Here is a 13,710-nt window from a genome sequence, read left to right as displayed (position 1 = left end):
CTGTAAAAATTAACAAAAGGCTGAAATCATACATTCAACTTCTCCAAAACTCTAGAAACGTATTGAGACAGGCCACTACACCAATGGATATATTACAAGTATCTAAAGTGCAGGTAAGGAAAAAGAGTTACAAGTGTGGTCTTGTGGTGACTCTTGAATTTGGTTTATATGTGTAGGTTACACTCAGACAATGCCTTATTTGAAGAATTAGTAATATGTCCTTCCACGATCAAATGAAGGATGAAATCAGTATTAAAAAAAATATTCTATGTACTATTCTGCATCATGTACACATCTGTGAAAAAGTATTTTCTGATGCCCTTCTGGCACTACACAAATTAAACTAAACATAAATGAACAGTTTCATGCATGCATTGTCACCCTACTATAGTCACCTTCAGAAAATACATGGTTGGAATGGATTAAGGCCATTAGCAAGAGACCACTTGGTCCAGTCATATGCCTATTTTATATACCTTAGTCTGGCCTGGGTTCTTGAGCATTGCCATTACAGGCCCTTTGGCTACATATCAGAATTATTAGTTGGTATGGAAGCTTGATTGAGATACCATTTCTTTGTTTATGCTCGGCATGGGACTTGAGGTGGCTCTTGGTCAATGGGCTGTTTCTTGAAGCGAATGGTCTCTTGTTTACAAAGCTATATCCCATGGATCTGGAAACAGAATGCATACATGTGAAAGCCACCATGGGGGAAAGAATGGGAGTATGAAACATCACACCTCTGTGATTTATGTGGATGAAAATAGTGTATCATGATTTGTGTGCTATTTGTGAACCATAGAGGTTCAAGTGGCAAGTATGGCTTGACAAACAATGACAGATGCCATTATGCAGTACATTCAGGGACCCTAATATTAATGAATAAGTAGAAAAGCACTTTTTACTGTCAACGTTGTATGTGGCTGTATGCTAGAATTATTCTTGTGCTTTTGTTAAATAAATGAAATTTGTTATGCCATACTCCTATTAACATTCCATTCTTTTTTCTCTGCAGAACTTCCAAATTTGAATCAAAATCCAAGCACCATGGTGAATGAAACTACTGTAGAAGACTTTCTGCTTTTAGGTTTCTCTAAAAACAAAGACCTGGAGATCTTGCTTTTCTTTGTGTTTCTGATATTCTACATTCTAACGTTGCTTGGAAATCTACTCATCATTGTGACAGTAAAAGGTGACTCATCTCTTCACTCACCCATGTACCATTTCCTCGGTAACCTGTCTTTTGTTGATTTGTGCTACCCATCTGTCTCTGCCCCTAAGATGCTTGTGAACTTTTTATCTGAGGCAAAAAACATCTCTTACAACGGATGTATGTGTCAAATATTCTTCTTCCACTTCTTTGGCTGTGTGGAGATTTTCATTCTTACTGTCATGGCTTTTGATCGATATGTGGCAATATGCAATCCTTTGCGTTACACCACAATCATGAACAGGCGAATTTGCAGCTTACTGGTATTTGCTTGCTGGGTGGGTGGAGCAGTGCACTCCACAGCACAGGTTCTTTCAATGATGACCTTGCCATTTTGTGGACCAAATGAAGTTGACCATTTCTTTTGCGATATCCACCCCTTGCTTAACTTGGCATGCACAGACACTTTCATTATTGGAGCCTTGATTATATCCAACAGCGGACTGATCTCACTGGTTTGTTTTCTCATACTGCTCATTTCTTACACATTGATCCTGCACACAGTAAGAGGACGCTCAACTGAAGGGAAGCGTAAGGCCCTTTCTACATGTGGTGCCCACCTTACAGTTGTTACTATATTTTTTGGACCTTGTGTCTTCATTTACCTGAGGCCCGCTACCACATTTTCATTTGATAAGATAGTTTCAGTTTTCTATGCTGTTATAACACCAATGCTTAACCCTATCATCTATACTTTGCGTAACGCAGAAGTGAAAATAGCCATGAAGAAACTTGTGAGCAGAAGAATATGTTTTTCATAATGTAGCACAATGTGTAATTGTGTATATCTGGCATGTAACTTTCATACAAGATATTATATATATCAAGAGAGAGGGACTCGGAGTGTATAAGGTCCAGCAAACATGCACTGATTAGGTAATCATGATCACCAAGGTATGCAGCTCCTAGTGAGTACAGATTTGTCTGCTTAGGTTAGTTAAGTGCCAAAGAGTCTGAAGGCAGCATTGCTCTGCAGGAACAAATGCCCTCGCATACCTAGATAGGTGTCATGCTTCATCATTCGGCTTTTACTGCACATCGGGCTGGCGGTGCAATGCCCGACAGACACCCTCAATGGAGGCTCTTTACAGGAGATCTTTATAAGCCAAATGGTGAAGTGTGGCTAAAATAGTAGATTGGTGTATTTTAAGTAAATATGTGAAAGAGCTGGATAAAAATAGGACAGGGTATACTCTACAGAAATATTTTAATGATTGAGTCCTAATCCCTATGTTAAACTATGTGGCGCTACCTACTAAAAGTGATTATCTAAGGTAGCTGAAGTTCGACATGTTTCAAGCGTAATATATATACACCGAACAGGAGTGAGAAGTATATAGTAAGGGTATACCCTCGGCTTCAATATTTTACTATTGAATAAACACAAGGAGAAAGGAGACCCAGTTATTTGTGACATTGTCTGTCTTGCCTGCATCCGAGACAAGTGAGCGTAATGCACCCAGGTAAAGTGGTGCTTGCCTCACAATTTCTCAGACAGTAAAATTTCTCTGAGCTGGTGTGAAAAATTGAACTATATTTATATAAAAATATTTTAACACAACCCCTCTTGCTAGAGGGACAAACAGGTCGCACTCCCGTGGTCACTTTTGCAATTTTTCTTTATTTTCCTTAGATTTCTTAATGCAGCAAAGGGCAGTTAAGGATCTACGCGTTTCAGTATAACATATACTTTGCTCACGATCAACTTCACACTTGATTCAAACTATCCAATATAGGCGGTTTACATGTTGCATCACTTCCTGTCAGATGGTCTTAATGCATTTTGGGAGATGTCGTTTTTTAACTGTTTTTACTTTTCTCAATTAAAACTTTATTTGCCCTATTTCTTCTTCTGAAGATATGGCATTTCTTTCGAGATTGAGAATACAATCTTTCAATCCCTCTAGTGGGGTTTCATCACACATCCTCCCATTACTTCTCGAAAGCGCCAACAATATCTCTTTATTACCCTCTAGTGGGTACATGACATCATTGTTATCTTAAAGAATTCTACCTGCATTCGGATAGCCACCATCTTAGAGCAATTTTTTTCAATAGTCCCAGAGAAGCTTTTACAAATGAATATGTAATTCCTCCGATTGGTTTAACCTATACGGGGTAATTGTTCGTAAGTTCAGAATGTGGCGGGATTCTTTCTGTCTCAACAGTTTTTCTCTGTCTCCACCTCTCTCATTCTACGTCACTGTCTCAATTCCAAAGAATTTCAGCTGTTTCCAGTCGTTTTTGTGACACTGTTCCATGTGTTTTGCCACAGCATTGTTCTGTCCTGATGCACCGTAGCACGGATGTGCTCCAATATTCGCTTTTTGAGTTCACATACAGTACCTCCCACATACCTCAAAGGGCATGGGCATTCCACCACATATATCACATATTGTGTTTTACAAGTGATTAGTTCTCGAATTTCCCATTTCTTTTTATTTGCCAATTCCACTTCCACCGCCAGTCAGTAGTTACAGTTAGAACCGTGTTTCTATACAAAAAGGATTTTTTCTTTCGTTAATATCTTTGGTACCGGTTCACAAATCTTCGCGAAATCTTCAAAACTAATGGGGCGTTCTAGTCAGCTCCTGTCTTAAAAGTTTCATGGTGATTTGTCAAGCGGGGGCCGAGAAAAAGGGGGGTCCCAAAACGTCTTTACTCCATGTTAATTTTCATAGGAAAATTTAGACCCGGCTACAGCCCGAACTGCTGAACAGAATTACACCAAATTTGGGGAAAAGGTGGGTTTTGGTCCAAAAAGTGTTCTTTTGTTTAAATGGTGTAAATCCATTCAGTAGTGTTTGAGAAATTGAAAGATCTACAGATATCGATATTTGACAATTGTGAGATTTGATTGGCTGAATCCTCTCGATCTCGAGCTTGTTTCTGATTGGCTGCCAATGCTTCAAACCAAGAAGTATTAGCAGCCATCTTGTGACTCTACTCTTGAGGGACATTGGGGGCTAAGATGCCCTGTCACCAGTGATGTCACTGACCATGTCATGAGTGATGTAATATGTGACATCATCATCAGTGCATTGCGGCGGCACGCATTATAGTTAGCTCACATATATTAACTCCAGCACCAATTTTCTCAATTAGAAATGGACACCAACCCAGGGGCTGGATAACTAATCTGTTCTGTGTTCATTCATTACACTGTTTCGCGCTTCGGCATTTCCTGCCTTGCTCACACAACAAATGTCACAGTGAACCATTAAAATAGCAGAGCTACAGGTCACATGGTTTTCTCTTCACATAACCATGGAAAACAGACTCAACCCCAGAATATCCTTATGCATGGCTTTTACAATTACTAAATCATCACAACTGATACTTATTCATGATAATAAAACCTACGGGTGCTTATTTTCCACTCATAGTAAGCATGATTATAACTCTAATTCTTTTCCAATACATCTGTCAATGCCTTCCTCTGCTTAAAAAGTGTGAGTGCTTAATCGATCATCATTATAAAAATTCTGATAATCTCTACAACATTCAGGATCAAATTGGAATTATGAAAATAAAAATAAATAAAACCTAAAATTCTGCAATGGGTGTGTTTTTTATATAACTTTTTATCAACATTGCAAATCAAGCAAATATCATTAAATTCCAGAATTACTTTGTAGTATATTTTCCTAAAATTAAATGAAATCTTTTGTGAGTATAAATTCTGCAAATTTATCTCAGTTATGCTACAGCCTAACACCACAGGTTGAAATCTTAGACTTGGTTATCCCACATCACTAAATAAAGTGCAAGTGCAACAGTAACAGTCATTTAGTTGTGAAACTACACAAATAGTAGAGTGTCTCACGTCTGATGATGTATAAACTATAACCTTTATAAAGTGCAAGTGCTTTCACAGCCGTTCACGCCGAGTCATCACCTCTCTCAGTTGACCCGCAGCATATATTACATAGAGTGCAAATGCAACATTAATCGCCCTATGTGACTACAGTCAATAAAGCCCAATGGCTTAAGGGAAATGACCTTTATAAAGTGCAAGTGCTTTCCAAGTTTATCACCATAACCGTAAGCCATGTGGATTTACACCAGGAATAAGTTATCTCCTTCCGAGTTAATCTTCTGGGGTGTAAAAGAGCAAATGCAATGTATCTGATACACAAAAGTGCCAGTGCAATAAATCCAACACACAACATATTTAGTATTCACATCTTAGCTATACCACCTCCAAATCAATGAGTCGTTACGCAATCATTAACACTTCACATTTTGCTTAAATTAAAAATTGCTAGATTCTCTCATACACCTGTGAGAGACTCAAATGACTGATAATATTTGCAGCTACAAATACAAGCTGCATTTACTCCAATTCCTCCTCCTCTTGAGTTGTCCATGCTGTTGTGCATAAAACTTTCCAAAGAAATATACCATATATAAACAGCCTTTACAAATTAAACTTGAATACTACTTATGACCTACATTGATTCCCAAAATGTATCATTCATAAATACATTATCTTTTCATGTGACCTGTAATTCCCTAATGACAATTAAAACCCTGACCATGGATACCACTAGAACCCTAAATGAATATGTAAATCCTCTTCTGAATTCAATCCTGATGTTATTTTGATGTTGAACAACAGTATGTATCCGGATTCTAGCTGTCGCAATTCATGCTCACGATTCCCTCCCCTTCTCATACTTGTTCCTTGGTCTATTGCAAAATACGTGAGATCATTCACATTACCCTTATGCACTTCATTGATGTGTTGGGCAACCTGGTAGCTTTTATCATTATTTTTGACTGTCCTTGAGTGCTGTAATATCGGTACATTCACCATATGAATGGTGCTACCCACGTACATTTTGGGACATGTATACAGCAAAATGTACACCATAAATTAATTCCTACGGTTCAAGAAACGTCTGATCTTCCATGGGCTCTTCATTAGAGGCAATGTAACTTGTCTCTCAATACAAGCTTATAAGTAATCTTACAGGCCTTAGATTTTAGGTATTTTTGGCAGCCAGGACTTGCATTTAACCATCCCACCATACTTCCAACTTCTGGGCTGGTGCTCATCAGATCCTGCCTCATTGTCCTTGCTTTCTTGAAAGTAAGTAGAGGTCTGCAAGGAATCATAGCACTTAAAATGGGGTCCCTCTACACTAAATACCAGTGCTTACACAAACAGTCTCTCATCCTGCTATGGTAAGCACTGTTCCCAGTGATCATCTGTATCTCCTCATTAGTCCTCCTGTTGTCAACTCTATTTGATTCATTTGGTCGGAGCAGCACCTCCCTCCTGATTTCATTTACTTTGTTTAATGCCTGATCTAGAACTTGAGTACTGTAGCCTCTCTGGGTAAATCTTTTAGTGATGCTATTCAGGGCTTTAGCCAGAGCTGATACCTCACTACAATTTCTTTCCATTCTGAGGTGCTCAGCGTAGGGTATGCTCTTCTTCATTTTCTGGGGGTGAAAACCTCTAAGGTGTAAGATGGAATTGCCCACCATGGGCTTCCTGAATGTACAGGTATGTAGTGTATTGTCTTTTACGTATACTTCTAGGTCAAGAAAGGAGACTTGTGACCTATTGATCATGTCTGTGAATCTGAGATTCAATGAATTGTTGTTTAATTCCATAATAAAATGTTGGCAAGATTCCTTTGTCCCTTCCCAGACTAAAAAGAGATCATCAATGAATGTCATCCGTAAAATGACATTCTCTTTCCACTCCCTGGCATGTTTGACTATGAGCACCTGCTCCTTCCACCAGCCACATGCAACTTAGCATAGCTCGGGCGAAGCAGGTGCCCATTGCCGTCCCATGTACCTGTTTGAAAGTGTCACTAGCAAACATAAAAAAGTTGTTTTCCAAATACAGTCTACCCATCACTGCCAACATCCCTGAATGCTGATACAGTGCAATGGGCCGCGTATTAAGGTAGTGTCTCTTGGCTCGCAGCCCATCATCATGTATTATACTTACTCAAAAAGTCCCTAGCAGGCAGCACTTTTTAAAATAAAGATGCCTTGAAAATTCAAACCATATGAGAGAGTGCGTCTTTACTTAATAATTTCTGCTGTTGCAACAGTAGAGTTGTTTCCCATGGTGTGTGTATATATATATATATATATATCAAAGCGTCCTATTGTCATTGCTGCTACTCTTATGAATTTGGAATTTTGTCCAATATATTATAAATCGCTTACTGCCATGGTGAATGAAATGTAAATTGGGAGGTGTCTTATTTTTGGACATCTTTTTACATTTCTTTTATTAATTAGGCGGTGACGATACTAACAATTGTATTTAATGTTTTGATCTCATTTAATTTTATGAGGTGCAATTGGTTTTATCCTCTGAATGTTTTAGCACAGATTTTATTGAGTCGTGTTTAAAATATTTCTTTTGAAATTTACTAAAAAAACAGGTTTTTTTTTACGGAGTATATTTTTTAATATTTATTGATAAATTGTATAAATTGTATGTAATTGTCTGCATTATTTTGCACAGTAACAATATGTATTTTACATCTATAAGAGAAAACAGAGTATGGCATAGAAGGTAGTCTGTTGTCCATGGTTATACTTTGTGGTGTTGCACTGTCAATTTAAATGGTTGGCCTGCCCCATGTAGTGTGTCATGTGATCAAGGTTCAGGGAGGACCGAAACGCGTCATGGCGGCGGTGCTGGGTGAAAAATAAAAGAATATTCAGCACTGATTTAGGTTCACTTCGTCTCTTTGGAAGGAAATTCCGTTGCAGTGGGACGAGTACAAGGAATATATATATATATATATATATATATATATATATATATATATATATATATATATATATATATATGTATATATATATATATATTACCTACTGGCGGTCGCCAGTAGGTATATATAGTTAGGATTTTTTCTCTATGGGATTTTTGAAAATTCTATGTCTAATAACTTTGGCGTTTGTGGACGGAATTGGCTGAAATTTTCAGGAAAATGGAACATTTTGTTTCTGAGCAGCCCCTGACAATTTGGGGGGGTTTCATCAAGGGGGGGCCGAGAAAAAAGGGGGGTCCCAAATTGCATTTTTCCCATGTTAATTTCCATAGGCCGGTTGGCCTCACTTTTAGCTCGAACGGCTGAATGGATTTGCACGAAACTTGGCAAAATTGTAGGGACTGTTAGCCCGATGTGCCTTTGCTAGGTCTCAATATATGTGCTCCAGTGGATTTTGAGTAATTTAGGTTCAAAAAAAGATATATATCTGGGCGGAGCCTAACCACACATCTGATCTGATTGGCTGTCAGCACTTCATCCAAGAAGTGTTGGCAGCCATCTTGGGACCAATATACATGATAGCACCTCATTAAAAAGCATTGTAGTTAATAGAGGGTTTTAGGACTTTAGTTACATTAGAAATCATTTGTTGATGGTACCATACTCGTTTTAGGAATTGTGGTGGGTTCTAAGGTGATTTTACCATGTGAAAAAACCTTCTGCTGTGATATCATGAATATTGTTTGAAAGAAAACTAATATCTCATGATTTTCCCACAGTGGTTTGGAAGGGGATCTATAAGCTAAACTGAAAGCATATTTTCTGTAAATTCACATTATCTTTCGCAGTCATGTGAAAATGAAGTCTGACATTCTCAGTAAAACATGTACATCCAACAAGGACAGAGACTGTCAGTTGATTCCTTTGTGTTCTACTGCAGCCTCCTAGAGTGTTCTAAAGAACAACTAGAGCGCTAACAGTCCTACTTATTACAAAGGTATGGCACACCTGAAGCCATCTTGATTGGAATAAAGTGGTAACTCTTAAAACATTTAATTTAAAAAGAAACAACATGAGGGGGTATATTTTGCCATAGAAAGTATGATTAGTGCTGCAGAATGAACAATTAGGGCACATTTTGAGTGACTTCTCAAATCCTTTTCTATTTCATTAAAACATTCTGACATGCAGTCTCCCAAAATGGCCACCAGAGACAAAAGAGCCCAAATGTAGCCCAAATATCACCCAGATGTAGCCCAAGTATAGCCCAATGACAGAATATCCCAGAGTGTTCTAAAGAACAACTAGAGCGCTAACAGTCCTACATGCAGTCTCCCAAAATGTCCACCAGAGACAAAAGAGCCCAAATGTAGCCCAAATAACACCCAGATGTAGCCCAAGTATAGCCCAATGACAGAATGTCCCAGAGTGTTCTAAAGAACAACTAGAGTGCTAACAGTCCTACTTATTACAAAGGTATGGCACACCTGAAGCCATCTTGATTGGAATAAAGTGGTAACTCTTAAAACATTTAATTTAAAAAGAAACAACATGAAGGGGTATATTTTGCCATAGAAAGTATGATTAGTGCTGCAGAATGAAAAATTAGGGCACATTTTGAGTGACTTCTCAAATCCTTTTCTATTTCATTAAAACATTCTGACATGCAGTCTCCCAAAATGGCCACCAGAGACAAAAGAGCCCAAATGTAGCCCAAATATCACCCAGATGTAGCCCAAGTATAGCCCAATGACAGAATGTCCCAGAGTGTTCTAAAGAACAACTAGAGCGCTAACAGTCCCACTTATTACAAAGGTATAGCACACCTGGAGCCATCGTGATGGGAATAAAGTGGTAACTCTTAAAACATTTAATTTAAAAAGGAACAAAATGAGGGGGTATATTTTGCCATATGAATTATGATTAGTGCTGCAGAAAGAAAAATTAGTCTATATTTAACAACAGTGGTCCTATGCATGCATTGTTACGACGTAATGAATATAGACACAATGGAACTATATTTGTTGTAGCGATTTGTCCAGCCGGACAGTGATCACTTAAGAGTTTTTACTGATTTTAAAATTAAAGAAAAAGTTATCTTACATTCACGAAGAGTGAGACACAGCCTGTGCCTTCACGCTTACAAATTGGCAAAGTAGAGGGATAGAGAGAGGCAAAGAGAAAGGTAGGTTTAGGCAAGGAGTGAGCGATTTCTGAGCAATGGAAAAGTAGCAGAAATTCAGTTACACCATTATTCCCAACTCTTAATAAGTATACATTTGCATATATGGTGTAAGAAGTCGACGACGTTTCGATTCCATAACATTAATACAAGGAATCATCATCAGGACAAAAGTTTTGTGCCTAAAGTTTGCATAACACAATAGCCAATAGCCAGTTTAAATGTACACCGGCATGTATGTAGCCCTCTTAAAATAACGGGCTGCGAGGGTGGATCCAGCGTCAAATTAGAGGCGCGGAGTGATGAGTCCTTGGTGTAAAAGTTCGGGCGGTCCTTAGGGATATGGCCAGTGCAGTCGCTCGGTCGCGGTAATGCAACGCCAATAATAGGGCGTGGAGGTTCGAGCCTATGGCTTCGTGGCGGTGAAGATACACGGTGTAGCACCCAGCAAGAAAAATTAGGGCACATTTTGAGTGACTTCTCAAACCTTCTTCAATTTCATTAAAAAATTCTGACATACAGTCTCCCAAGATGGCCACCAGAGACAAAAGAGCCTAAATGTAGCCCAAATATCACCCAGATGTACCCCAAGTATAGCCCAATGACAGAATGTCCCAGAGTGTTCTAAAGAACAACTAGAGCGCTAACAGTCTTACTTATGACAAAAGTATGGCACACCAGAAGCCATCTTGATTGGAATGAAGTGGTAAGTCTGAAAACACTCAATTTAAAAGGGAACAACATGAGGGGGTTAATTTTGCCATAGAAAGTATGATTAGTGCTTCAGAAAGAAAAATTAGGGATCATTTTGAGTGACTTCTCAAATCCTCTTCTAATTCATTAAAAAAATTCTGACATGCAGACTGAAACATGCACTTTGAATACCAGCAGCAGACGTCCCTGGTGAGCAGTAGCTTTACTACAGTGATCTAATGTGCAACTAGAGTGCTAACATTCAGAATTTATGGCAAATGTGTGACACATCTGAATGCCTTCTTGATGGAACCAAAGTAAACAAGCATTGAAAATGCAATAGATATCGCCCTCGTTTAAGTTAAAGCCATTCTGTTTGTAATGAGGTGGCTTTTTAGCTTTGCTTTTATTAGTGTTTTTTCAACTTTCATGTAAATAACATGCATCTGTATGCATATAAGTATATGTATGCATGCATTTATGTTTGTATTTATATAGATATACAGATGATATATGTTTATATATGTATGTATATATATATATATTCACTGAAAAAACCATAGGCTATAGACCATATATAGTTAGGAATTAGCATTTACAAAACCTTGAAAATTCACTGAAAAAACCATAGGTTATAGACCATATATAGTTAGGAATTAGCATTTACAAAACCTTGAAAAATTCACTGAAAAAACCATAGGTTATAGACCATATATAGTTAGGAATTTGCATTTACAAAACCTTATTTTACTCACACAAAACCATTGAAATTCCATATATAGTTAGTTGCACTAACTATATATCGCGCACCAGCAATCCACTGCTGATGATGTCACATATTACATCATTCATGACATGGTCAGTGACATCACTGATGACATCACTGATGACATCTCAAATGACATCACTGATGACATCACTGATGACAACATCCAGTGACTGTATGTTTCTGTAAAGTTAAAATATGTCTTACATATTGAAGAATGAGTGGATGTATAAGTGTCTGGATGAAGGATTTAGTAGGTGCATGACTGACTGTATGAGTGAGTGATTAAATGTGTCTCACTGAGTGCATGGGTTAGTGACTAAACTATCTTAATGTGTTCATCATTATGTCTGTTGTTCTGTAAACTGCTGCATGTGTTGATCAGTAGCTATATGAGTAACTATATGGGTTATTGATTGGTTGCCCAAGTATTTGTATAGGAGACTGAGTGTGTGTGTGGGTGGCTGGGAGGTGTATGACTGTGCATAGATGTGTGAGCAGTTGATTCACTATATGTATGGGTTCAAAAGTGCATGTGGAAACAGCTGTATGGGCGCTTGACTGTGTGCATGAGTGTATTGGTGAGTGAATGGATATCTCAGTGCTACATGTCAAAGTAAGTATATATGTAAAACACAGTACATGTGAGAGTTGATATATATAAATAACTGTGGATAAGAGCCAGTGAATGTATGAGTGGCTGTATGGATCATTGTGAGCTTGTATCAGGGATTGTATAAGAGAGTAAATATGTGTTAGTATATGTTTGAATAAGTAAGGTGTGTATAACTGTATAGTTGAGGAAATGGAGGTGTGATTGATTCTTTGCATGACTGACTAGGTGTGTGAGTAACTCCATGGATGAGTGACAGTCTGTAAGTTTCTGTTAACACTGAGTGTATCTAAGGTTATATTAGAGTCTGAAGAGGTTCATTGTATTATCACATGAGTGATGTCATCAGTGATGTGATCAGTGATGTCATTTGAGTTGTCAACAGTGATGTCATTTGAGATGTCATCAGTGATGTCATCAGTGATGTCATTTGAGATGTCATCAGTGATGTCATCAGTGATGTCATTTGAGTTGTCATCAGTGATGTCATCAGTGATGTCACTGACCATGTCATGAATGATGTAATATGTGACATCATCAGCAGTGGATTGCGGGTGCGCGATATATAGTTAGCGCAACTAACTATATATGCGAATTTCAATGGTTTTGTGCGAGTAAAATAAGGTTTTGTAAATGCTAATCCCTAACTATATATGGTCTATAACCTATGGTTTTTTCAGTGAATTTTCAAGGTTTTGTAAATGCTAATTCCTAACTATATATGGTCTATAACCTATGGTTTTTTCAGTGAATTTCAATGGTTTTTTAATAGCAAATATCAAAAGCTGTCAAATGTCAAGTACGTGATAGGTAAAAACATTTTCGTGTTTATGCACGCTGATGTTCTTTGAACGCTGCCCCCCTCTCCCCCCCCTCTTTTCTCTTAGGAGTACTCTCTCTTTGCAGATAGTGAAGGGTAGTTAACGCAGGCCTTTGCCCCCGTTGTAATCCGTCGTGCCTGCTTCTCTCTCCATTTGATTGATTGTTATCCAAGCATTTACTGTTTTAGAATTGGTTCTCTTTGGTTAATTCTCTATTTACAAACAAGCACAGAGTCGCAATACTCTGTTTAGTCTTTGCAGATAGTGAAAAATCGTTTAAAAAAACAAAAGGAATCGAGCAAAATCAGTAGGCCACTAATGGGATCTCTTTTTGACCTCGCTAAAATAGAAACATTAAGAACAACCCCTCATGAGAAATACGAAACTAGTGAGATGAACTGAGCTCCACACCATGATGGCTGCAAGACAGCTCGGCTCCGGCACCCACCCCACCCAAAATATCGACAAACCCTATGCAAATATTATAAATATATACAACACACCAGCAAAGTAACAGGGTAAAACATTTTATTAAATAACTATTTACATAACTATTTTATACTTTTTGTTGCCCGATCCGGCTAGCTCAATCGATCGAGCATGAGACTCATGCACTCTGATCTCCTTGGCCTCAGTCAAGCATCAATAGTAAGATTTTCATACATGAGTGTAC

The 13,710-nt window shown here is 38.1% G+C and overlaps 1 protein-coding gene across 1 annotated transcript; it reads left to right on the top strand.

The window, feature by feature from the left end:
• The first annotated feature begins 1,047 nt into the window (after nucleotides 1–1,047).
• Nucleotides 1,048–1,971, top strand: LOC147705947 (olfactory receptor 4E2-like). Its single transcript, XM_086929005.1, has one exon. It carries the CDS (start codon nucleotides 1,048–1,050, stop codon nucleotides 1,969–1,971), a length of 924 nt encoding a protein of 307 aa, XP_086785131.1.
• Nucleotides 1,972–13,710: the final 11,739 nt, after the last annotated feature.

The sequence above is a fragment of the Lissotriton vulgaris genome, chromosome 7 (assembly GCF_964263255.1).
Source record: "Lissotriton vulgaris chromosome 7, aLisVul1.2, whole genome shotgun sequence".
In the NCBI taxonomy this organism is placed as follows: domain Eukaryota; kingdom Metazoa; phylum Chordata; class Amphibia; order Caudata; family Salamandridae; genus Lissotriton; species Lissotriton vulgaris.
Note: the sequence above shows the minus strand (reverse complement) of the source record. Positions and strands in the feature narration are given on the sequence as shown.

Excerpts from the sequence above, each read along its gene's own strand:
- LOC147705947 (XM_086929005.1), top strand. The coding sequence starts at position 1,048 with ATGGTGAATGAAACTACTGTAGAAGACTTTCTGCTTTTAGGTTTCTCT.